Below are 26,572 nucleotides of genomic sequence, written 5' to 3'. Positions count from 1 at the left end.
TCGAGCTACAGAGCCTCTCGCTACAGGGCATCAAGCTTAAGGGCATCTAGCTAGAGGGCATCTAGCCACAGAGCCTCTAGCTACAGAGAATCTACTGTACTAAGCCAGGGCTGATCTCCAGGTATAGAGGGTATAGTAATGAAACTTTGTCTCTACTCTCTCTTTACTTTGTTTCTACTCTCTTCCTACTCTGTCTCTACTCTCTTTCGACTCTCTCACTCTACTCTCTGTCTCTACTCTCTCTCTACTCTGTCTCTACTCTCTTTCTACTCTCTCTAATCTCTGTCTCTACTCTCTCTCTCTCTCTATTCTCTCTCTACTCTCTATTTCTACTCTCTCTCTACTCTCTGTTTCTACTCTCTCTCTACTCTCTGTTTTTACTCTGTTTCTACTCTCTGTTTCTACTCACTCTACTCTCTCTCTCTACTCTCTGTCTCTACTCTCTCTCTACTCTCTCTCTACTCTCTGTCTTTACTCTCTCTCTACTCTCTGTCTCTACTCTCTGTCTTTACTCTCTCTCTACTCTCTCGCTCTACTCTCTGTTTCTACTCTCTGTTTCAACTCTCTCTCTACTCTGTCTCTACTCTCTCTCTACTCTCTGTTTCTACTCTCTCTCTCTACTCTCTGTCTCTACTCTCTCTACTCTCTCTCTACTCTCTGTTTCTACTCTCTCTCTCTACTCTCTGTTTCTACTCACTCTCTCTCCTCTCTGTTTCTACTCTCTACTCTTTCTCTCTACTCTCTATCTTTACTCTGTCTCTACTTTCTGTCTTTACTCTCTGTCTCTACTCTCTGTCTCACTCTCTCTCTGTCTCTACTCTATGTTTCTACTCTCTCTCTACTCTCTGTCTCTACTCTCTGTTTCTACTCTCTCTCTACTCTCTGTTTCTACTCTCTCTACTCTCTGTTTCTACTCTCTGTTTCTACTCTCTGTTTCTACTCTCTGTTTCTACTTTCTCTCTACTCTCTGTTCCTACTCTCTCTCTCTACTCTCTGTTTCTACTCTCTGTTTCTACTCTCTCTCTACTCTCTGTTTCTACTCTCTGTTTCTACTCTCTCTCTACTCTCTGTTTCTACTCTCTCTGTATTCTCTGTTTCTACTCTCTTTCTCTCTACTCTCTGTTTCTACTCTCTCTCTACTCTCTGTTTCTACTCTCTCTCTACTCTCTGTTTCTACTCTGTTTCTACTCTCAGTTTCTACTCTCTCTACTCTTTCTACTCTCTCTCTACTCTCTGTCTCTACTCTCTCTCTACTCTCTGTCTCTACTCTCTGTTTCTACTCTCTCTCTACTCTCTGTTTCTACTCTCTCTACTCTCTGTTTCTACTCTCTGTTTCTACTCTCTACTCTCTGTTTCTACTCTCTGTTTCTACTTTCTCTCTACTCTCTGTTCCTACTCTCTCTCTCTACTCTCTGTTTCTACTCTCTCTCTACTCTCTGTTTCTACTCTGTTTCTACTCTCTCTCTACTCTGTCTCTACTCTCTCTCTACTCTCTGTTTCTACTCTCTCTCTCTACTCTCTGTCTCTACTCTCTCTACTCTCTCTCTACTCTCTGTTTCTACTCTCTCTCTCTACTCTCTGTTTCTACTCACTCTCTCTCCTCTCTGTTTCTACTCTCTACTCTTTCTCTCTACTCTCTATCTTTACTCTGTCTCTACTTTCTGTCTTTACTCTCTGTCTCTACTCTCTGTCTCACTCTCTCTCTGTCTCTACTCTATGTTTCTACTCTCTCTCTACTCTCTGTCTCTACTCTGTTTCTACTCTCTCTCTACTCTCTGTTTCTACTCTCTCTACTCTCTGTTTCTACTCTCTGTTTCTACTCTCTACTCTCTGTTTCTACTCTCTGTTTCTACTTTCTCTCTACTCTCTGTTCCTACTCTCTCTCTCTACTCTCTGTTTCTACTCTCTCTCTACTCTCTGTTTCTACTCTCTGTTTCTACTCTCTCTCTACTCTCTGTTTCTACTCTCTGTTTCTACTCTCTCTCTACTCTCTGTTTCTACTCTCTCTGTATTCTCTGTTTCTACTCTCTTTCTCTCTACTCTCTGTTTCTACTCTCTCTCTACTCTCTGTTTCTACTCTCTCTCTACTCTCTGTTTCTACTCTGTTTCTACTCTCAGTTTCTACTCTCTCTACTCTTTCTACTCTCTCTCTACTCTGTCTCTACTCTCTCTCTACTCTCTGTCTCTACTCTCTGTTTCTACTCTCTCTCTACTCTCTGTTTCTACTCTCTCTACTCTCTGTTTCTACTCTCTGTTTCTACTCTCTACTCTCTGTTTCTACTCTCTGTTTCTACTTTCTCTCTACTCTCTGTTCCTACTCTCTCTCTCTACTCTCTGTTTCTACTCTCTCTCTACTCTCTGTTTCTACTCTCTCTCTCTACTCTCTGTTTCTACTCACTCTCTCTCCTCTCTGTTTCTACTCTCTACTCTTTCTCTCTACTCTCTATCTTTACTCTGTCTCTACTTTCTGTCTTTACTCTCTGTCTCTACTCTCTGTCTCACTCTCTCTCTGTCTCTACTCTATGTTTCTACTCTCTCTCTACTCTCTGTCTCTACTCTGTTTCTACTCTCTCTCTACTCTCTGTTTCTACTCTCTCTACTCTCTGTTTCTACTCTCTGTTTCTACTCTCTACTCTCTGTTTCTACTCTCTGTTTCTACTTTCTCTCTACTCTCTGTTCCTACTCTCTCTCTCTACTCTCTGTTTCTACTCTCTCTCTACTCTCTGTTTCTACTCTCTGTTTCTACTCTCTCTCTACTCTCTGTTTCTACTCTCTGTTTCTACTCTCTCTCTACTCTCTGTTTCTACTCTCTCTGTATTCTCTGTTTCTACTCTCTTTCTCTCTACTCTCTGTTTCTACTCTCTCTCTACTCTCTGTTTCTACTCTCTCTCTACTCTCTGTTTCTACTCTGTTTCTACTCTCAGTTTCTACTCTCTCTACTCTTTCTACTCTCTCTCTACTCTGTCTCTACTCTCTCTCTACTCTCTGTCTCTACTCTCTGTTTCTACTCTCTCTCTACTCTCTGTTTCTACTCTCTCTACTCTCTGTTTCTACTCTCTGTTTCTACTCTCTACTCTCTGTTTCTACTCTCTGTTTCTACTTTCTCTCTACTCTCTGTTCCTACTCTCTCTCTCTACTCTCTGTTTCTACTCTCTCTCTACTCTCTGTTTCTACTCTCTCTCTCTACTCTCTGTTTCTACTCACTCTCTCTCCTCTCTGTTTCTACTCTCTACTCTTTCTCTCTACTCTCTATCTTTACTCTGTCTCTACTTTCTGTCTTTACTCTCTGTCTCTACTCTCTGTCTCACTCTCTCTCTGTCTCTACTCTATGTTTCTACTCTCTCTCTACTCTCTGTCTCTACTCTGTTTCTACTCTCTCTCTACTCTCTGTTTCTACTCTCTCTACTCTCTGTTTCTACTCTCTGTTTCTACTCTCTACTCTCTGTTTCTACTCTCTGTTTCTACTTTCTCTCTACTCTCTGTTCCTACTCTCTCTCTCTACTCTCTGTTTCTACTCTCTCTCTACTCTCTGTTTCTACTCTCTGTTTCTACTCTCTCTCTACTCTCTGTTTCTACTCTCTGTTTCTACTCTCTCTCTACTCTCTGTTTCTACTCTCTCTGTATTCTCTGTTTCTACTCTCTTTCTCTCTACTCTCTGTTTCTACTCTCTCTCTACTCTCTGTTTCTACTCTCTCTCTACTCTCTGTTTCTACTCTGTTTCTACTCTCAGTTTCTACTCTCTCTACTCTTTCTACTCTCTCTCTACTCTGTCTCTACTCTCTCTCTACTCTCTGTCTCTACTCTCTGTTTCTACTCTCTCTCTACTCTCTGTTTCTACTCTCTCTACTCTCTGTTTCTACTCTCTGTTTCTACTCTCTACTCTCTGTTTCTACTCTCTGTTTCTACTTTCTCTCTACTCTCTGTTCCTACTCTCTCTCTCTACTCTCTGTTTCTACTCTCTCTCTACTCTCTGTTTCTACTCTGTTTCTACTCTCTCTCTACTCTCTGTTTCTACTCTCTGTTTCTACTTTCTCTCTACTCTCTGTTCCTACTCTCTCTGTATTCTCTGTTTCTACTCTCTTTCTCTCTACTCTCTGTTTCTACTCTCTCTCTACTCTCTGTTTCTACTCTGTTTCTACTCTGTTTCTACTCTGTTTCTACTCTCTCTACTCTCTATCTTTACTCTGTCTCTACTTTCTGTCTTTACTCTCTGTCTCTACTCTCTGTCTCACTCTCTCTCTGTCTCTACTCTGTTTCTACTCTCTCTCTACTCTCTGTCTCTACTCTCTGTTTCTACTCTCTCTCTACTCTCTGTTTCTACTCTCTCTACTCTCTGTTTCTACTCTCTGTTTCTACTCTCTACTCTCTGTTTCTACTCTCTGTTTCTACTTTCTCTCTACTCTCTGTTCCTACTCTCTCTCTCTACTCTCTGTTTCTACTCTCTCTCTACTCTCTGTTTCTACTCTCTGTTTCTACTCTCTCTCTCTACTCTCTGTTTCTACTCTCTGTTTCTACTCTCTCTCTACTCTCTGTTTCTACTCTCTCTGTATTCTCTGTTTCTACTCTCTTTCTCTCTACTCTCTGTTTCTACTCTCTCTCTACTCTCTGTTTCTACTCTCTCTCTACTCTCTGTTTCTACTCTGTTTCTACTCTCAGTTTCTACTCTCTCTACTCTTTCTACTCTCTCTCTACTCTCTGTCTCTACTCTCTCTCTACTCTCTGTCTCTACTCTCTGTTTCTACTCTCTCTCTACTCTCTGTTTCTACTCTCTCTACTCTCTGTTTCTACTCTCTGTTTCTACTCTCTACTCTCTGTTTCTACTCTCTGTTTCTACTTTCTCTCTACTCTCTGTTCCTACTCTCTCTCTCTACTCTCTGTTTCTACTCTCTCTCTACTCTCTGTTTCTACTCTGTTTCTACTCTCTCTCTACTCTCTGTTTCTACTCTCTGTTTCTACATTCTCTCTACTCTCTGTTCCTACTCTCTCTGTATTCTCTGTTTCTACTCTCTTTCTCTCTACTCTCTGTTTCTACTCTCTCTCTACTCTCTGTTTCTACTCTGTTTCTACTCTCAGTTTCTACTCTCTCTACTCTGTTTCTACTCTCTCTCTACTCTCTGTTTCTACTCTCTGTCTCTTTTCCTGTTTTAGACTGAGCAGCGTCTCCCAGCGTTCAGACTATCCCAGGGTTCAGTGATGCTGGACTGCTTGTATCGTGTGGAATGTGAATCCCGTGGAGAGAGAGGCGGGGGGAGGGAGAGAGGCTGCATAGGAGGGCAGAGAGAGATCTGGGAATGATGTAGGCTGGAAAATGGAAGAGAAGAGAAGAGGGGACTACAGTTAAGGAAACACTGCTATGTGAATAGGAAATGCTACTATATTAAACACAGTTCATGAAGCAGTGCAAGGAGACAGAGTGGTGTTTTGCCCTGTTATCACTCTGTAGGATTATCATGTCATAAAGCATAGAGACTTTACAGAGACAAGTAGGCATGGGTTAATTAAGGCTGGGTTTGTTAGGGGTAGAGGGACACCCCCATCTGGGAACAGTGTCTGGAGAGAGGGAAGAGGCAAGGGGCAAGAAAGGAGGAGGAAAAAGCCCATTCTGCATTGCTGTTACTGTCCAAAACAAACGCTAAAACTTTGCATCTGTCTCCAATTTCGCTGTTCTGGGCGGGATCTGTGTTGGTAGTGTGGAGGCATAGGAGGAACAGTTCTCTCCAAAACGGTTCTGGTCAGGTCGCTAGTGTGGTGGACGAACACACAACATAAAGCTTTTTTAATGACTTTCCAAAGCATAAATGATGGATGTTCAAACTGTTTCTTTTGCAGTAAATATACATGTCCTGCATAGCAGTATTGCCCATTTTGTTTGATCCAGTTTGTGTAATTTATGTACAATATTTGTTATACAAAAAAAGCTCCACTGTAAGTCTAATGTTTCATCTTTTATTTATGGTTGTATATATTGAATTATTCTAAAGTATATTTGCCATTAGACTTATTCCTCTGTTGGGAAATGTACTGTAGCAGAGTAGGCTGTTAAGTGAAACAACATGTGATAGAGTTTCTCCTTGAGGAGCGAGAGGTTGGGGCTTATGAGACGTAGGAGACCAAGAAAAACACATGCTCCTTGACTCTGACTGAGGCTATAAAAATGAAAGGCTCATGCCACAGAATACTTCAGGGTTCTCCCAATATATAAAACATGGACCGTTATATCACAGTTTGAGCCTTTGCTTCTTTTTTAGAAGCCTATCAACTATTATCTATTCCACATTGAACAGTAAAACTACTGAACACTAAAATAGTTCCCTTCTCTGAGATTGTAAACTTTATTTGACCAAAGCTGAAAGCCCACATCCACTTGCTATCATCACCCTCGGACTGGGAGGGAAATGTCCTCGTAGTGGAAACATTGAAAATGTGTCAGTCTGTCCTGTTGACATGGCAATAGGGAATGGGTGACATTAGCTTTGCTCTCTCTTCCTCCTCCTCTCGCTCTCTCCCCCTTTTTCTCTCTCTGCCTCTCTCTTCCACTCCCGGTCCCTCTCTCTCCCTCTCTCTTCCACTCCCGGTCCCCCTCTCTCCCTCTCTCTCTTCCACTCCCGGTCCCCCTCTCTCCCTCTCTCTATCTTCAATGCTTTTCTTTTCTTGTTGATTCTGAATCATAAACCTGATCACCTTATATTTGGCATTCTTCCTATATAAAAACACAATATCAATGTTAAAATGTTTTAAGTTAAAATTATACTTATTTTGGATTAGCTTTAATACGTTGTTCCATCCCAAATTATTTGCAGAAGGCCTTAGGTGATTGGAGTATAGAAAGAGAAGTATTATATTGGTTAACCCTGCTGCAGGTAGAGTTTGTGATAGTGCTGCTATTTGTGCAACAGGGTTAGGGTCTGTGGGATGATGTCCTGTTTAGGTCACAGACTAAAGAAATGAATTATGGTAGAAACAAAGTGTCCCAATCTCTTTCCTCCTCCTCTGTGTGTTGTGAAGGGAAAGGTGGAGGATTTAAAAGCTTTCTAACGAGGCAGCCTTGACACCTCAGCGCTGTCAGATCTTAATGTTGACAAACGGCCGTCTATCTCACCGCCCGCTTTGATTAGGGAACATCTCTGAGTGGAGTGGCTATCACTCATGACAAGATGGCTTTTCATGTCAGCACATTTTCTCTCCCTGTCCTGCTTCTTTTTTTCTGATTATTTATAACCCTATATTTTACCCCTTGATAACTAAATTGCATTGTGGACAAAGCAGTTTGCTCGGTCCCCTCCTCTCACTCTTTTTTTGCTCTCCTTTTCTCTCTCTCTTTCTCTTGCTCTCTCTGTTGCTCGCTCGCTCTCATTCTCTCTTATTGATGTTGGTGGCATGCCTGTAGAAATCAGCATGGTTTATTTAGTCTAGTTCCCACTCGGGTCCTCTGCTCCATCGTGCCAATCAGAGAGTCAGCTTCTCTGCTCAGCTTCCCCTCGTTGACCCTATGAAGGATAATGACGCTTTACTGAATTACAGTTTTAAGTTTCACTCTCTTCTCTTTGATGCTAGACGAGTGGCTGGCTGGCTGACTGCTTGCTGGCTGCTAGATAGCTCTGGCCTTTCTTTAACGCTGCACAGAATTCACTTCCGAAACACTCCAACTTCTTCCATGCGTCTGATGAAAGCTCTCCAGACACGAGACAGAGCAGGAAGCTGCTTTTTTCACAGTAATCGTGCTGACAACAGTTGCAGGAGATCTCTTCAAGACAAGGTGCTTGTTCCTTCTAGGAGCGCCAGGCATACTGAGAGCCTCGCTGAGAGAAAACATGGCAGACGAGTGTCATACACCTTCCATTTTTCCAGACGTGTTCTGCAGCTTTTCTTACACACACAGAGAGTTCCTGTTTCTCACAGATACTGTATGACCTTAAAGAAGACAAATCCTCACAGGCATCTCTGTGAGGTCATGTGTAGCAGGCGTGTGCTGGGGATGGGGATGGGTTTAGCTGGCATGCTGGGGTTGGGCTGAGCTTGGGGTGGGGTGGGGTTGATCTGGAGCTAGGGTTGGGCTGGGGTTGGGTTGGGGCTGGGGTTAGGCTGGGGCTGGGGTTGGGGTTGGGGTTGGGGTGGGTGGGGTTGGGTTGGGTTGGGTAGGTCTGGGTTGGGTTGGGTTGGGTTGGGGTAGGGCTAGGGTTGGGGTTGAGTTTGGGCTGGGGTTGGGGTTGGGCTGGGGCTAGTATTGTTCTTGGGATGGGTTGGGCTGGTCTGGGGTGGGTTTGGGTTAGGGGTTGAGCTGCGGCTGACATAACTTGATGAAGGCAGTTTAAGGCATTTAGATGTACTGTATAGTCTGAAGGTAATGTATGGTGTGTATGTACTGTATAGTCTGTACTAGAGGTCGACCGATTATGATTTTTCAATGCCGATACCGATTATTGGAGAACCAAAAAAAGCTGATTGTCACGTCCTGACCTTAGTTCCTTTTTTATGACTCTATTTTAGTTTGGTCAGGGCATGAGTTGGGGTGGGCATTCTATGTGTTTTGTGTTCTATGTTTTCTATTTCTATGTGTTTGGCCTGGTATGGTTCCCAATCAGAGGCAGCTGGCAATCGTTGTCTCTGATTGAGAACCATACTTAGGCAGCCTGTTTTCCCACTATGGGTTGTGGGTAGTTGTTTTGTGTTGCTGCACCTTACAGGACTGTTTCGTTTTCATTTCACTCTCTTTGTTATTTTGTTCAGTGTTTCTGTTCCAATAAATAACATGAACACTTACCACGCTGCGCATTGGTCCGATCCTTCATACTCCTCGTCAGAAGAGGAAGAAAATAACCGTTACACCGATACTGATTAATCAGACTATTTTTATTTTATTTTATTTTATTTGTAATAATGACAATTACAACAATACTGAATGAACACTTATTTTAACTTAATATAATACATCAATAATATCAATTTAGCCTCAAATAAATAATGAAACATGTTCAATTTGGTTTCAATAATGCAAAAACAAAGTGTTGGAGAAGAAAGTAAAAGTGCAATATGTGCCATGTAAAAAAGCTAACATTTAAGTTCCTTGCTCAGAACATGAGAACATATGAAAGCAGGTGGTTCCTTTTAACACGAGTCTTCAATATTCCCAGGTAAGAAGTTTTAGGTTGTAGTTATTATAGGAAATATTGGACTATTTTTCTCTATACAATTTGTATTTCATATACCTTTGACTATTGGATGTTCTTATAGGCACTTTAGTATTGCCAGTGTAACAGTATAGCTTCTTTCCCTCTCCTCGCTCCTACCTGGGCTCGAACCATGAACACATCGACAACAGCCACCCTCGACGCAGCGTTACCCATGCAGAGCAAGGGGAACAACCACTCCAAGTCTCAGAGCGAGTGATGTTTGAAACGCTATTAGCGTGTACCCCGCTAACCATTTCACATCGGTTACACAAGCCTAATCTCGGGAGTTGATAGGCTTGAAGTCATAAACAGCGCAATGCTTGAAGAATTGCGAAGAGCTGCTGGCAAACGCACAAAATTGCTGTTATATTGCACAACCTTCAATGTTATGTCATAATTATGTACAATTCTGGCAAATTAATTACGGCCTTTGTTAGGAATAAATGGACTTCACACAGTTCGCAATGTGGCCCAAACTGGTGGCCCAAACTGCTGCATATACCTTGACTGCTTGCACGGAACGCAAGAGAAGTGACACAATTACCCTAGTTATAAGAAATTAATGTTAGCAGGCAATATTAACTAAATATGCAGGTTTAAAAATATATACTTGTGTATTGATTTTAAAGAAAGGCAATGATGTTTATGGGTAGGTACATTGGTGCAATGACAGTGCTTTTTTCGCAAACGCGCTTGTTAAATCATCACCCGTTTGTCGAAGTAGGCTGTGATTCGATGAGAAATTAACAGGCACCGCATCAATTATATGCAACGCAGGACACGCTAGATAAACTAGTAATAGCATCAACCATGTGTATTTAACTAGTGATTATGTTAAGATTGATTGTTTCTTATAAGATAAGTTTAATGCTAGCTAGCAACTTACCGTGGCTTCTTGCTGCCCTCGCGTAACAGGTAGTCAGCCTGCCACGCAGGCTCCTCGCGGAGTGCAATGTAAGGCAGGTGGTTAGAGCATTGGACTAGTAACCGGAAGGTTGTAAAAACGAATCCCCGAGCTGACAAGGTAAAAATCTGTCATTCTGCCTCTGAACAAGGCAGTTAACCCACCATTCCTAGGCCGTCATTGAAAATAAGAATGTGTTCTTAACTGACTTGCCTAGTTAAATAAAGGTGTAAAAAAAACGTTTTTTTTTTAAATGCCGATTGCCGATTATTATGAAAATATCGGCCATAATTAATCGTCCATTCCGATTAATCGGTCGACCTCTAGTCTGTACGTACTGTATAGTCTGTACGTATTGTATGGTGTGGATGTACTGTATAGTCTGTATGTGCTGTATGGTGTGGATGTGCTGTATGGTGTGGATGTACTGTGTAGTCTGTATGTACTGTATGGTGTGGATGTACTGTATGGTGTGGATGTACTGTATAGTCTGGATGTACTGTATAGTCTATGTATTGTATGGTGTGGATGTACTGTATAGTCTATGTATTGTATGGTGTGGATGTACTGTATAGTCTGTATGTACTGTATGGTGTGGATGTACTGTATAGTCTGTATGTACTGTATGGTGTGGATGTACTGTATAGTCTGTATGTACTGTATAGTCTGTAGGTACTGTATGGTGTGGATGTACTGTATGGTGTGGATGTACTGTATAGTCTATGTACTGTATAGTCTGTATGTACTGTATAGTCTGTAGGTACTGTATGGTGTGGATGTACTGTATAGTCTGTATGTACTGTATAGTCTGTATGTACTGTATGGTGTGGATGTACTGTATAGTCTATGTACTGTATAGTCTGTATGTACTGTATAGTCTGTAGGTACTGTATGGTGTGGATGTACTGTATAGTCTGTATGTACTGTATGGTGTGGATGTACTGTATAGTCTGTAGGTACTGTATGGTGTGGATGTACTGTATAGTCTGTATGTACTGTATAGTCTGTAGGTACTGTATGGTGTGGATGTACTGTATGGTGTGGATGTACTGTGTAGTCTGTATGTACTGTATGGTGTGGATGTACTGTATAGTCTATGTACTGTATAGTCTGTATGTACTGTATAGTCTGTATGTACTGTATAGTCTGTATGTACTGTATGGTGTGGATGTACTGTATAGTCTATGTACTGTATAGTCTATGTACTGTATAGTCTGTAGGTACTGTATGGTGTGGATGTACTGTATAGTCTGTATGTACTGTATGGTGTGGATGTACTGTATAGTCTGTAGGTACTATATGGTGTGGATGTACTGTATGGTGTGGATGTACTGTGTAGTCTGTATGTACTGTATGGTGTGGATGTACTGTATAGTCTATGTACTGTATAGTCTGTATGTACTGTATAGTCTGTAGGTACTGTATGGTGTGGATGTACTGTATAGTCTGTAGGTACTGTATGGTGTGGATGTACTGTATAGTCTGTATGTACTGTATGGTGTGGATGTACTGTATAGTCTGTATGTACTGTATGGTGTGGATGTACTGTATAGTCTGTATGTACTGTATAGTCTGTATGTACTGTATAGTGTGGATGTACTGTATAGTGTGTATGTACTGTATAGTCTGTATGTACTGTATAGTCTGGATGTACTGTATGGTGTGGATGTACTGTATAGTCTGTATGTACTGTATAGTCTGTATGTACTGTATAGTCTGGATGTACTGTATAGTGTGGGTGAACTGTATAGTGTGTATGTACTGTATAGTCTGTATGTACTGTATAGTCTGGATGTACTGTATAGTGTGGGTGAACTGTATAGTGTGTATGTACTGTATAGTCTGGATGTACTGCATAGTCTGGATGTACTGTATAGTCTGGATGTACTGTATGGTGTGGATGTACTGTATAGTCTGTAGGTACGGTATGGTGTGGATGTACTGTATAGTCTGTATGTACTGTATAGTCTGTATGTACTGTATGGTGTGGATGTACTGTATGGTGTGGATGTACTGTGTAGTCTGTATGTACTGTATGGTGTGGATGTACTGTATAGTCTATGTACTGTATAGTCTGTATGTACTGTATAGTCTGTATGTACTGTATAGTCTGTATGTACTGTATGGTGTGGATGTACTGTATAGTCTATGTACTGTATAGTCTATGTACTGTATAGTCTGTAGGTACTGTATGGTGTGGATGTACTGTATAGTCTGTATGTACTGTATGGTGTGGATGTACTGTATAGTCTGTAGGTACTATATGGTGTGGATGTACTGTATGGTGTGGATGTACTGTGTAGTCTGTATGTACTGTATGGTGTGGATGTACTGTATAGTCTATGTACTGTATAGTCTGTATGTACTGTATAGTCTGTATGTACTGTATGGTGTGGATGTACTGTATAGTGTGTATGTACTGTATAGTGTGGGTGAACTGTATAGTGTGTATGTACTGTATAGTCTGTATGTACTGTATAGTCTGGATGTACTGTATGGTGTGGATGTACTGTATAGTCTGTATGTACTGTATAGTGTGGGTGAACTGTATAGTCTGTATGTACTGTATGGTCTGTATGTACTGTATAGTCTGTATGTACTGTATAGTCTGTATGTACTGTATGTACTGTATAGTCTGTATGTACTGTATAGTCTGTATGTACTGTATGTACTGTATAGTCTGTATGTACTGTATAGTCTGTATGTACTGTATAGTCTGTATGTACTGTATAGTCTGTATGTACTGTATGGTCTGTATGTACTGTATAGTCTGTATGTACTGTATAGTGTGGGTGAACTTTAAGGTGGGACACAGCCTGTAGAGGGATGGTCCTGTTCCACTAGACTGTTCCTGTATGGCCGTATGATGAGATGTGGTGGTGTTACCAGTCTCTTAATGGATCTCTTTGTTCAGTGTGGTTCTGTCTGAGCTCTGAAAGCAGCAGCAGCCGATAGATACAGTTCCAAAAGACTCTGAGCAGGAGATATATTCTCAGCACTCTGTTGCCGCTTTCTATAGAGAAAACAGTGTTTCATAGTTTATCTTGTCTGATAACAAACGCTGAAACAGCCTATCAGTTTAGATGGAAATGTATTAAATGTGTTCATATGTTCACTGTGGGTTCTGATGTCAATAGTTATGAAATACTACAGTACACTTCTTTTTACTCCAAGTCAGTCATCATTGGACGTTTTATGTAGAGATTGTGGGTACTGGATAATCCAGACTTTTGTAGCTTGCCGGATGTTATGGTATGCGTTTTAGAAAACTATCAAAACCAGATTCCCCTTTGGCTCCACTGATGTGACACTTGAAAGCATTTTTAATCTCTTTATCTTTCCACACTGATTTGAATCTGCTCTTTAGGGTTCAGGGTTGAGATGTTTAGCTGTCTGAATGTTTCCTGGCTGTTCTGTCTGACTGTTCTCTGGCTGTATGACTGTTCTGTCTGGCTGTTGTCTGACTGTTCTGACTGTTTTCAGATTTTTCTGACTATTCCTCTCTCGCCACCCTCTGTTCTGACTGTTCTCTGACTGACTGTTCCTACTGTTTTGTCTTTCTGCCCCTCCCCAATCCCCCTCCAGGCAGCAAGGAGGATGAGTTGGTCAAGTCGAAGAAGGGGTTCCACAGCCAGACAGTAGCCAATCAGAGTCCAGAGACGGACCTGATGTTGGATGGAGACGATGACACTGCCAGTCTGCTGCAGGAGAAAGAGATGGACAACCTGGCTGGTGAGACGCATACACAAACACGCACACACACACACACACATATACACACACAAACACGCACATCTTTATCCTATGTTTGGGTCATGGTTTATGTGTTTGGCAGTGTAAGTGGATCTGGGCAGTGTTTCCAAGGTGTTCAGGTGAAAATGTAGTTCCTGTGTGATAGTGTGTGTGTGAAACAAACCGTTCTGTGTTGTTTTGGTTCTCCAGCGCCGTTCCTTCCTCGCCTGTTTGTCTCCAGAGGTCAGTCAGTCATCTCAGTCCAAGTTAATTCAACTATAGTGATTCCGGAAGGATGATCAATCTGAACATGACTGCGTATCAAATGGCACCCTATTATTTAGTTAGTGCACTACTTTTGACTAGGGCACATAGTACTTTGGTCAAAAGTAGTGCAATAGGGTGCCATTTGGAATGCACCCTACAGTGCATTTGGAAAGTATTCAGACTTAATTCAGACTTAACTTACAGCCTTATTCTAAAATGGATTAAATTTTATTTTGTCCCCTCATCAATCTACACACAATACCCCCATAATGACAAAGCGAAAACAGGTTTTAAGTCATTTTTGCTCATTTATAAAAAATGGAAACATCACATTTACATAAGTATTCAGACCCTTTACTTAGTACTTTGTTGAAGCACCTTTGGCAGCGATTACAGCCTTGAGTCTTCTTGGGTATGACGCTATCAACTTGGCACACCTGTATTTCTCCCATTCTTCTCTGCAGATCCTCTCAAGCTCTGTCAGGTTAGATTTTAAATTTTTATTATTTATTTTTATTTCCCCTTTATTTAACCAGGTAGGCAAGTTGAGAACAAGTTCTCATTTACAATTGCGACCTGGCCAAGATAAAGCAAAGCAGTTCGACACATACAACGACACAGAGTTACACATGGAGTAAAACAAACAGTCAATAATACAGTAGAAAAATAAGTCTATATACAATGTGAGCAAATGAGGTGAGATAAGGGAGGTAAAGGCAAAAAAAGGCCATGGTGGCGAAGTAAATACAAAATAGCAAGTAAAACACTGGAATGGTAGATTTGCAGTGGAAGAATGTGGAAAGTAGAGATAGAAATAATGGGGTGCAAAGGAGCAAAATAAATAAATACAGTAGGGGGAGAGGTAGTTGTTTGGGCTAAATTATAGATGGGCTATGTACATTTGTAGTAATCTGTGAGCTGCTCTGACAGCTGGTACTTAAAGCTAGTGAGGGAGATAAGTGTTTCCAGTTTCAGAGATTTTTGTAGTTCGTTCCAATCATTGACAGCAGAGAACTGGAAAGAGAGGCGGCCAAAAGAAGAATTGGTTTTGGGGGTGACCAGAGAGATATACCTGCTGGAGCACGTGCTATAGGTAGGTGCTGCTATGGTGACCAGCGAGCTGAGATAAGGGGAGACCTTTCCTAGCAGGGTCTTGTAGATGACCTGGAGCCAGTGGGTTTGGCGACAAGTATGAAGTGAGGGCCAGACAACAAGAGCGTACAGGTCGCAGTGGTGGGTAGTATATGGGGCTTTGGTGACAAAACGGATTGTGAGTCTGGAAGGAGAGTTTACAGTCTAACCAGACACCTAGGTATTTGTAGTTGTCCACATATTCTAAGTCAGAACCACCCAGAGTAGTGATGTTGGACGGGCGGGCAGGTGCAGGCAGCGATCGGTTGAAGAGCATGCATTTAGTTTTACTTGTATTTAAGAGCAATTGGAGGCCACGGAAAGAGAGTTGTATGGCATTGAAGCTCGTCTGGAGGGTTGTTAACACAGTGTCCAAAGAAGGGCCAGAAGTATACAGAATGGTGTCGTCTGCGTAGAGGTGGATCAGAGACTCACCAGCAGCAAGAGAGACATCATTGCTGTATACAGAGAAGAGAGTCAGTCCAAGAATTTAACCCTGAGGCACCCCCATAGAGACTGTCAGAGGCCCGGACAACAGGCCGATTTGACACACTGAACTCTATCAGAGAAGTAACTGGTGAACCAGGCGAGGCAATCATTTGAGAAACCAAGGCTATCTAGTCTGCCGATGAGGATGTGGTGATTGACAGAGTCGAAAGCCTTGGCCAGATCAATGAATACGGCTGCACAGTATTGTTTCTTATTGATGGCGGTTAAGATATCGTTTAGGACCTTGAGCGTGGCTGAAGTGCACTCATGACCAGCTCTGAAACCAGATTGCATAGCGGAGAAGGTATGGTGGGATTCTAAATGGTCGTTAATCTGTTTGTTGACTTGGCTTTCGAAGACCTTAGAAAGGTCTGAAAATGTTGTAGTTAGGGATGAAGATTTCAGAATTTTTGGTGGTCTTCCTAAGCCAGGATTCAGACACAGCTAGAACATCCGGGTTGCCAGAGTGTGCTAAAGCAGTGAATAAAACAAACTTAGGGAGGAGGCTTCTAATGTTGACATGCATGAAACCAAGGCTATTACGGTTACAGAAGTCATCAAAAGAGAGCGCCTGGGGAATAGGAGTGGAGCTAGGCACTGCAGGGCCTGGATTCACCTCTACATCACCAGAGAAGGATAAGGGTACGGCTAAAAGCTATGAGAATTGGTTGTCTAGAACGTCTGGAACAGAGAGTAAAAGGAGGTTTCTGGGGGCGATAAAATAGCTTCAAGGTATAATGTACAAACAAAGGTATGGTAGGATGTGAATACAGTGGAGGGAAACCTAAGTATTGAATGATGATGAGAGAGATATTGTCTCTAGAAACACAATTGAAACCAGGTGATGTCATCGCATGTGTGGGTGGTGGAACTGAAAGGTTGGATAAGGTATAATGAGCAGGGCTAGAGGCGCTACAGTGAATTAAGCCAATAAACACTCATTAGAACAGCAATGGACAAGGCATATTTAAGGAGAGGCATGCTTAGTCAAGTGATCATAAGGGTCCAGTGAGTAGTGAGGTTGGTTGGGGTAACGGCGATTCAGACAGCTAGGCCGGGCCATCGGTAGCAAGCTAGCATAGGATGGAGGTCTGTTTTTAGCCACCTCGTGTGTTTCCGTCGGTAGATTAGTGGGGTTCCGTGTGGTAGAGGGGATCAATCCAATTGGCAAAATAGATCTAGTTATAGTGACACAAGAAAATTTTTCCGATAGATCTATTCAGATAGCAGCCGATAAGACAGCTAACGATTAGATGGACTCAGATGGGCGTTCAGGTAACGTCGCGACAGAGGGGCCAGTTGGATAATTCCCTCGGGCAGATAACGTCGGTAGTCCAGTCGTGAAGGCCCGGTGGGGCTCCGCGTCGGCAATAAAACTGGTCCGGATAAGTGATTGTAGCCCAGGAGTGGCTGATGAAACTCTCCAGCTGGCTAGCTCCGGAATAATTGATGTTTGCTCCGGGATCGTCGTAAGCCAATAGTCACACGGATAGCAGCGAGCTAGCTGCGAGATCCAGGTGTAAATGTCCAGAGCTTTCGGTTGAAATGAGGGGATATGGAGAGAAAAATAGGTCCGGTCGCGTTGTACAAAACTGCCGATAGCTTTTCGAGCTAAAGGATAGCTGATAACCATCAACCGTGGTTAGCTGAAAACTAACGTTAGCCAGTGAATTGGCTAGCTTCTGGTTAGCTTCTGGCTAGCTTCTATTGTGAGGCGGGTTGCAGGAGAGTGTTTTGAAGTTGAGTTTTTGGAAAAGAAACATATAAAAGATATGTGAAAAAAGATGTAAATAAATATACAGTGCCTTGCGAAATTATTCGGCCCCCTTGAACTTTGCGACCTTTTGCCACATTTCAGGCTTCAAACATAAAGATATAAAACTGTATTTTTTTGTGAAGAATCAACAACAAGTGGGACACAATCATGAAGTGGAACGACATTTATTGGATATTTCAAACTTTTTTAACAAATCAAAAACTGAAAAATTGGGCGTGCAAAATTATTCAGCCCCCTTAAGGTAATACTTTGTAGCGCCACCTTTTGCTGCGATTACAGCTGTAAGTCGCTTGGGGTATGTTTCTATCAGTTTTGCACATCGAGAGACTGACATTTTTTCCCATTCCTCCTTGCAAAACAGCTCGAGCTCAGTGAGGTTGGATGGAGAGCATTTGTGAACAGCAGTTTTCAGTTCTTTCCACAGATTCTCGATTGGATTCAGGTCTGGACTTTGACTTGGTCATTCTAACACCTGGATATGTTTATTTTTTAACCATTCCATTGTAGATTTTGCTTTATGTTTTGGATCATTGTCTTGTTGGAAGACAAATCTCCGTCCCAGTCTCAGGTCTTTTGCAGACTCCATCAGGTTTTCTTCCAGAATGGTCCTGTATTTGGCTCCATCCATCTTTCCATCAATTTGAACCATCTTCCCTGTCCCTGCTGAAGAAAAGCAGGCCCAAACCATGATGCTGCCACCACCATGTTTGACAGTGGGGATGGTGTGTTCAGGGTGATGGGCTGTGTTGCTTTTACGCCATACATAACGTTTTGCATTGTTGCCAAAAAGTTCCATTTTGGTTTCATCTGACCAGAGCACCTTCTTCCACATGTTTGGTGTGTCTCCCAGGTGGCTTGTGGCAAACTTTAAACGACACTTTTTATGGATATCTTTAAGAAATGGCTTTCTTCTTGCCACTCTTCCATAAAGGCCAGATTTGTGCAATATACGACTGATTGTTGTCCTATGGACAGAGTCTCCCACCTCAGCTGTAGATCTCTGCAGTTCATCCAGAGTGATCATGGGCCTCTTGGCTGCATCTCTGATCAGTCTTCTCCTTGTATGAGCTGAAAGTTTAGAGGGACGGCCAGGTCTTGGTAGATTTGCAGTGGTCTGATACTCCTTCCATTTCAATATTATCGCTTGCACAGTGCTCCTTGGGATGTTTAAAGCTTGGGAAATCTTTTTGTATCCAAATCCGGCTTTAAACTTCTTCACAACAGTATCTCGGACCTGCCTGGTGTGTTCCTTGTTCTTCATGATGCTCTCTGCGCTTTTAACGGACCTCTGAGACTATCACAGTGCAGGTGCATTTATACGGAGACATGATTACACACAGGTGGATTGTATTTATCATCATTAGTCATTTAGGTTAACATTGGATCATTCAGAGATCCTCACTGAACTTCTGGAGAGAGTTTGCTGCACTGAAAGTAAAGGGGCTGAATAATTTTGCACGCCCAATTTTTCAGTTTGTGATTTGTTAAAAAAGTTTGAAATATCCAATAAATGTCGTTCCACTTCATGATTGTGTCCCACTTGTTGTTGATTCTTCACAAAAAAATACAGTTTTATATCTTTATGTTTGAAGCCTGAAATGTGGCAAAAGGTCGCAAAGTTCAAGGGGGCCGAATACTTTCGCAAGGCACTGTATATACGGGATGGGGAGATGGGGAGCATTGCTGCACAGCTATTCTCAGGTCTTCGATCAGGTATATAAAAAAACATCCCCACAGCATGATGCTGCCACCAACATGCTTCACTGTAGGCATGGTGCCAGGTTTCCTCCAGACGTGATGCTTGGCTTTCAGGCCAAAGAGTTCAATCTTGGTTTCATCAGAACAAAGAATGTTGTTTCTCATGGTCTGAAAGTCTTTAGGTGCCTTTTAGCAAACTCCAAGTGGGCTGTCATGTGCCTTTTACTGAAGAGTGGCTTCTGTCTGGCCACTCTACCATAAAGGCCTGATTGGTAGAGTGCTGCAGAGATGGTTGTCCTTCTGGAAGGTTCTCCCATCTCCACAGAGGATCTCTAGAGCTCTGCCAGTGACCATCAGATTCTTGGTCACCTCCCTGACTAAGGTCCTTCTCCCCCATTGCTCTGTTTGGCCGTGCGGCCAGCTCAAGGAAGAGTCTTGGTGGTTCCAAACTTTTTCCATTTAAGAATGATGGAGGCCACTGTGTTCTTGGGGACCTTGAATGCTGCAGAAATGTTTTGGTACCCTACCCCAGATCTGGCCCTTGACACAATCCTGTCTCGGAGCTCTATGGACAATTCCTTCGACCTCATGGCTTGGTTTTTGCTCCGATATGCCCTATCAACTGTGGGACCTTATTTAAGTGATAATGCCCGAGAAGCCGGTGTTTGGAGGATATATTGGCACGGAGTTGTTAGGGCCTAGATGAAGTCGAGGGCCAGCAAACCGTGCCAATATATCCTCCAAACACCGGCTTCAAGAGCATTATCACTTTTAAAGAACGGGTTACCAACATATTCAAATAATAATTTACTTATTTTGATTAAAAACTAGATTTTTATTCATTTATTCATACTTCCACAAGGTATAGTCCTGACACACATCTAGGGTTGCTAGAGACCCGACCCAGTCGTTTGTTCCATTGCTATAATGGCTGGCAACATTCTTATCCCTTGCCTGCTACCTAGCCAACTACTGCCAACTTACAGTCACGTCAATAAGTGCAGTCAGAATAACAGAAAAGTAGCTGCATTTGCATTTGTTTAAGCTGTTTTCTAGTAACATTTATTTGGATACATCCATAACAATGAGGTAATGAGGCGCGATTTCACCTGGCATAGAAAATGTGCTCACTGTTGACACTTGTTCAGAGGAGCTAGCCAGCAACACAGCTACAGTAACACGATCGCTTCAAACTGAAGCTGGAAAGACTGCAAATTAGCTACGTTTTATTTAACCTTTTTTCAATTGACATTTTTTTGTATATATGTATTTCGACTGGCTAAGACACGCTGCCTGCCAGTCTTTCTTGTCCCGGACAGCAGGACATCGAATTTGAATATCTAAACAATGTTGTAAATGTTGGAGAGGCGGACAGCAAGGTTTATACAGATCTCAGCTGTTGAAAACGAAATGTTAGTCTAAAAGAAATGTGAGATAATGTCTAGATGCTAAAGTGGAGATCAAGTTTATAAGTTGCCTGGCTGGGCTGATGAGACAGTGGATAGCGCAGTCAGATGGAAGAGAGTAAATAGGTATTTTAACGTCATAGATTTAGCCGGTGGCAGTTTGTGGAATAGACACCGGCTGGAATGCGGTTTTAACCAATCAACATTCAGGATTAGACCTACCCGTTGTATAAATAAACAGGTGTGTGCCTTTCCAAATCATGTCCAATCAATTGAATTTACCACAGGTGGACTCCAATAATGTTGTAGAAACATCTCAAGGAGATCAATGGAAACAGGATGCACCTGAGCTCAACTTTGAGTCTCATAGCAAAAGGTCTGAATACTTATGTAAATAAGGTGTTTCTGTTTTCTATTTTTAATACATTTGCAAAAATTCTAACAACCTGTTTTCACTTTGTCATTATGAGGTACTGTGTGTAGATTGCTGAGGAAAAACATATATTTAATAAATTTTAGAGTAAGGCTGTAATGTAACAAAATTTGGAAAAAGTCAAGGGGTCTGAATACTTTCCGAAGGCACTGTATGTCACCATTCCCCTTCTAAATGGCCCAGACAATCAGTGGCTAAACTAACATTTACCTAACCTGACAAACTGAACTATTAACCCACATTAACTCTATGATCTTACTGATTATAACAGACAGAGAAACTATGAAAACAAAAGAATGAATGAAAATTACTTGAATCAACCTCCTCAGTAGAAATAAATATTGAAATAAACAAATCACAATTACTCATTATAACATATGAGATGGTTGTTTGTTATCTATACATTTTATTTTCATTAGAACACTGAGTCATGGACTACACCCCAAATGGCACCCTATTCCTTTTTATGGTGCACTACTTTTAACCAGGGTCCATAGGAATCTGGTCAAAAGTGTGCATTATATAGGAAAAGGGTGTCATTTAGGACACACCCATGCAGACGAAAGGGTCTGTTAATAAGAGCTGTTCCATGACATGATGTCTGAATGTCCAGAAAATAAATTGCATGTTTAAATAATGACATTTAAAATGAATTTTATCTTGGAGTCTTGGAGTTTTTATCTGAACTGTGCCAGGCAGGCAGGAGAGTTCATACAGCTGGCAGGGCTACAGTGAAACATGTAATATAATATTAATAAATGCAATTAAGCAGACACTTTTATCCATAGTGTGTGCATACATGTTTAAATGAGTGGCCCCAGCAGGAATCAAACTCACAATCGTTGCATTGCAAGCATCCTCATCTACCAACTGAGCCACACTGTTCTATCAGGTCCTGAGATGTACAGACTGGATGGGTGTAGAGGTAGAGCAGTACAGACTGGATGGGTGTAGAGGTAGAGCAGTACAGACTAGATGGGTGTAGAGGTAGAGCAGTACAGACTAGATGGATATAGAGGTAGAGCAGTACAGACTGGATGGGTGTAGAGGTAGAGCAGTACAGACTGGATGGGTGTAGAGGTAGAGCAGTACAGACTAGATGGGTGTAGAGGTAGAGCAGTACAGACTAGATGGATATAGAGGTAGAGTAGTACAGACTAGATGGATGTAGAGGTAGAGCAGTACAGACTGGATGGGTGTAGAGGTAGAGCAGTACAGACTGGATGGGTGTAGAGGTAGAGCAGTACAGACTAGATGGATATAGAGGTAGAGCAGTACAGACTAGATGGATATAGAGGTAGAGCAGTACAGACTAGATGGATGTAGAGGTAGAGCAGTACAGACTAGATGGATGTAGAGGTAGAGCAGTACAGACTGGATGGGTGTAGAGGTAGAGCAGTACAGACTGGATGGGTGTAGAGGTAGAGCAGTACAGACTAGATGGATATAGAGGTAGAGCAGTACAGACTAGATGGATATAGAGGTAGAGCAGTACAGACTAGATGGATGTAGAGGTAGAGCAGTACAGACTGGATGGGTGTAGAGGTAGAGCAGTACAGACTGGATGGGTGTAGAGGTAGAGCAGTACAGACTAGATGGATGTAGAGGTAGAGCAGTACAGACTGGATGGATGTAGATGTAGAGCAGTACAGACTGGATGGGTGTAGGGGTAGAGCAGTACAGACTGGATGGATGTAGAGGTAGAGCAGTACAGACTGGATGGGTGTAGGGGTAGAGCAGTACAGACTGGATGGATGTAGTGGTAGAGCAGTACAGACTGGATGGATGTAGAGGTAGAGCAGTACAGACTGGAAGGATGTAGAGGTAAAGCAGTACAGACTGGATGGATGTAGAGATAAAGCAGTACAGACTGGATGGATGTAGAGGTAAAGCAGTACAGACTGGATGGATGTAGAGGTAAAGCAGTACAGACTGGATGGATGTAGAGGTAAAGCAGTACAGACTGGATGGATGTAGAGGTAAAGCAGTACAGACTGGATGGATGTAGAGGTAAAGCAGTCGTGTGGTTAATAATGCAGCTATTGAACCTCCCGTCCAGTCCTGGACAGTTGTTAAACCTTAGTTCCCTTTCAGTCAGTCACTCGGTATAACATACTTGGGGAGTCAACAACCAATCATATTAACCCGAAGGAAACTGAATGCCGAGCCCGCCCTCAGAAGCCCCGCCTTCCTGGCTAGAATACCAGGGCTCTAAAGCTCGCCTGAATGCAGAACGTGTCACGCAATTTGCTTTTCAAGCACATAAAGACCACGAGATTCAGCGCCAACTTAGGTGTCTGTTAGTGGGTAGAGAGTGCTCGTTCCCCTAGATGTTGCAATTGTGGGTTCTTTTTGTGTTTGCTAAAAGCTAACTACTTTATTTTTTAATTTACCCCGTCCCCAATTTCGTGGTATCCAATTGTTTTAGATATCACGATTGGTGATATCTGTGCTGCAGTGTGTTGGGGTTCCCCAAATACCTTCTACCTGCTCCTAGTGTGGCTCATAGTGTTCTTATGGCTGGGTCCGGCAGTTGGTGTTAGGCACCGCGCAGGTTGTGCATTTGTCCGAGTTACCACATTTCCCTGCATGTTTGAGCCTTGGGCTGCAGCAGTGTGTAAAGTGTACATTATCAGGGTTACCACTGTTTCCTGTAGGTTTGAGCCTCGGGTTGCTGTGACAGCGCGCAAGTACACAGTTTCGATGTTGCTGCAGGTTTCCTCCTACAGGGAACAGTAGTTATAATCATAACTGTAATATTTATTGTCTTCATTAAAACATTTGACGGTTATTTCTGCCTAGTAGCTTAGGTTATTTAAATACCTTATTGGTCTGACTCTGCCCAGTCAGGAATGTCTCTGCTAACAATAGAGTTATCCAAACCCCCTTATAGTGTTTTAGGGTTCTCATAGTGTTCTCACAGTGTTGTCATAATGTTCTCCAACCCACCTCCTGGTTATATGGCACCAGGCTCCAGCTCTGTGGGCCAAACTCTCCAGTCAGAACTGTGCTTTCTGATGCTTTAGGTATAATTGCCTCAGCCTCACAAGGTATAGTAATCCAGAGTTCAGTCTGGTTGTGAAAATAGATCAAGAGGAGCTGTTCAACAGTCCGATACACTGCCTGAACGCTGCAAACAACTGGTGCATGAAATAAGAGCAGCAAGCGCTGTGGTGGTTTTATGCCTGATGCAAGCGTTTTACTGGAATACAATAGTGGATCCTGGCAGCCATCATAAATTCCTGAAACGTTTACTATGTTCCAATCACAAGGATTATAAAGCAGCAAATGGACTGAGGGAGAGAGAATCTGGTTGCTGTGCCTCCCCTGTCAAGCTCACAGACAACAACAAAAAACAGTTTTTTTCTGAGGAGAACATTTCATCCTAAAACAGTTGATAAAATAATAAAGAAAATATGATATACTATAGATGCTGTTTATTTTAAAATATCATAGTTTACTGGTATGTTGGCATTCTGACAAAGAGAATTCGAATTGCAGACTATTGTATCTATAGTGTTGCTATGTATGTGGGGGTAGCTTTAGAGACCTGCAATGACTAGCTTCTGTCCAGAATCTCAAGAGGTACAATCAGGCTTTTAAGTAGTGGCTGTGAGCGGTATTGTCCTTAAAGCCCCGATGCAGTCTTTGTAATTGTATTTTAAAATCATTGCTGTATGTCTAATAAATCACTCTGTGTTTATTTAATGAAAATGTACTGCCCTTTAAAAGTCCAATGCAGCTATTTTTATCTCAATATCAAATCATTTCTGGGTAAAAATGAAGTACCTTAGTGTGATTGTTTTCAATTAAAATGGCAAAAGAAACAAAAATAGCTATAACGAAACACCATCCAAAATCAGCTGGACCAGTTACGAGTACAGAAAATTCTAAATGGATACTTTCTTTATATGTACATCATTTAGAACATATTATCAATTCCAACCTTATTAAAAATGTTGGTCAAAACATTTATTTTTGGAACATTCAAAAACTCTTCAAAAACATTTACATTTTTTTCAAATATTGCATCATGGTAAAGTTAAAGGTATGTTCACATTCTGACCAACAGGGGAGCCCTAGCTATCTCAGACTGACAATTCAGAAGTGCTGGACATTCTGTAGTGTTCTGTCTATGTACTCTATATGCTACAGTCTGTGTGCTCTATATCTATACTCTATCTCTCTCTGCCCTGAGCAGTCTAAGTGGGAGATCCTCCCTGTGTGTTGACAGCCTTTCTCCTCCTCCTCTTTCTTTATCTTTCTCTCTCTTGCCCTCTCACTCTGTCTCTCCCCATATCTCTTTCTCTCTCCTCCTCTTCCTCCTCTCTCTCTCTCTCTCTCTCTCTCTCTCTCCTCCTGCCAACCAACCATCAGGTCAGTGTCTGCTGCCAGAGGGGGCGTGGCTTACCCTGGGCCCAGCTAGCTATGGGGCCGGGCGGGGCCTGCCCTGTGGTTACCAAACCCATGATTAGTTTCACTCCCCCTGAACACTGGCAACACCGTCTGCTCTCACTGGCATCAACACTCTCCTTTTGTCTACTCATCTGTAACCCAACTCGAGAGGAGAGGAGAGGAGAGGAGAGGAGAGGAGAGGAGAGGAGAGGAGAGGAGAGGAGAGGAGAGGAGAGGAGAGGAGAGGAGAGGAGAGGAGAGGAGAGGAGAGGAGAGGAGAGGAGAGGAGAGGAGAGGAGAGGAGAGGAGAGGAGAGGAGAGGAGAGGAGAGGAGAGGAGAGGAGGTGTTTTGATAGTGGCTGTTTACTGTTTTGCTTGAGATATTAATGATCTTAACTGACAGACCTTTGAATGGACGAGTCAAAGACAGGCTGTACTCTCTCAAGGAGACATTATCATGACCTAACAAGTGGAGTGCACCATTATCATATCTCTCTGTCTCTGTAGCTCTCTGTCTCTCTCTCGCTCTCTGGCATCATTTTAGCCCTTACATGGGTAATAATTAGCCTTATGAGTGCAAGATAATATTGTCATAAATACTTAGACATAACCGCATAAAAAAGTGCACTGCTCAGGATGTTTTGAATTACATATAATATTACTGACTACATTACATGTTTAGGAAATTACTACTATAATCTTTCTTGCATATATGACAATAAATGGAACTGTTTTAGGCTGATTCCCTAATGGCATCCTAATGGCCTATGCGTCCTGGTAAAAAAAAGAGTGCCCTATAAAGGTACATCTTAGACTTATTCAAGCCTTTGAGAGGCATGTTGGGCATTCGGGATTTTGGGAGAATTATCTGTTTTAATTATGACACTACCCAGAATGCCTTGTGTAGCAGTGCAGCAGTGACATCACTGTGACTGTCTTCATCAGACCAGACTGTTTAACAGTTTACCAGCCCCGTAGACATTCAAGACTAGAGTACAGACAAAATAAAACTATAACACCAAGAAACTAGGACTATGTAATGGAATATTATAACTGGAATTATTTTTGCTAGAAATTTAATGATTTGCCCCGTGTACAATTTAAATGTTTCAGAAATATTATTTTTTAGACCATCTGCGTAAAAGGACTGGGTGTGTGTGTGTGTGTGTT

The 26,572-nt window shown here is 42.2% G+C and overlaps 1 protein-coding gene across 1 annotated transcript in view; it reads left to right on the top strand.

Moving 5' to 3' along the window:
* The window catches only part of LOC109904820 (neurobeachin), a 335,275-nt gene that overhangs the window by 181,493 nt on the left and 127,210 nt on the right, over positions 1-26,572 (top strand). Inside the window, exon 43 of the mRNA XM_031791425.1 lies at positions 13,660-13,806. Within this exon, the coding sequence (XP_031647285.1) occupies positions 13,660-13,806 (147 nt within the window). The remainder of the gene's footprint in view (positions 1-13,659; positions 13,807-26,572) is intronic.

The sequence above is a fragment of the Oncorhynchus kisutch genome, linkage group LG15 (assembly GCF_002021735.2).
Source record: "Oncorhynchus kisutch isolate 150728-3 linkage group LG15, Okis_V2, whole genome shotgun sequence".
NCBI classification, from domain to species: Eukaryota; Metazoa; Chordata; class Actinopteri; order Salmoniformes; family Salmonidae; genus Oncorhynchus; species Oncorhynchus kisutch.
This window is presented reverse-complemented; position numbering and strand designations above follow the sequence as displayed.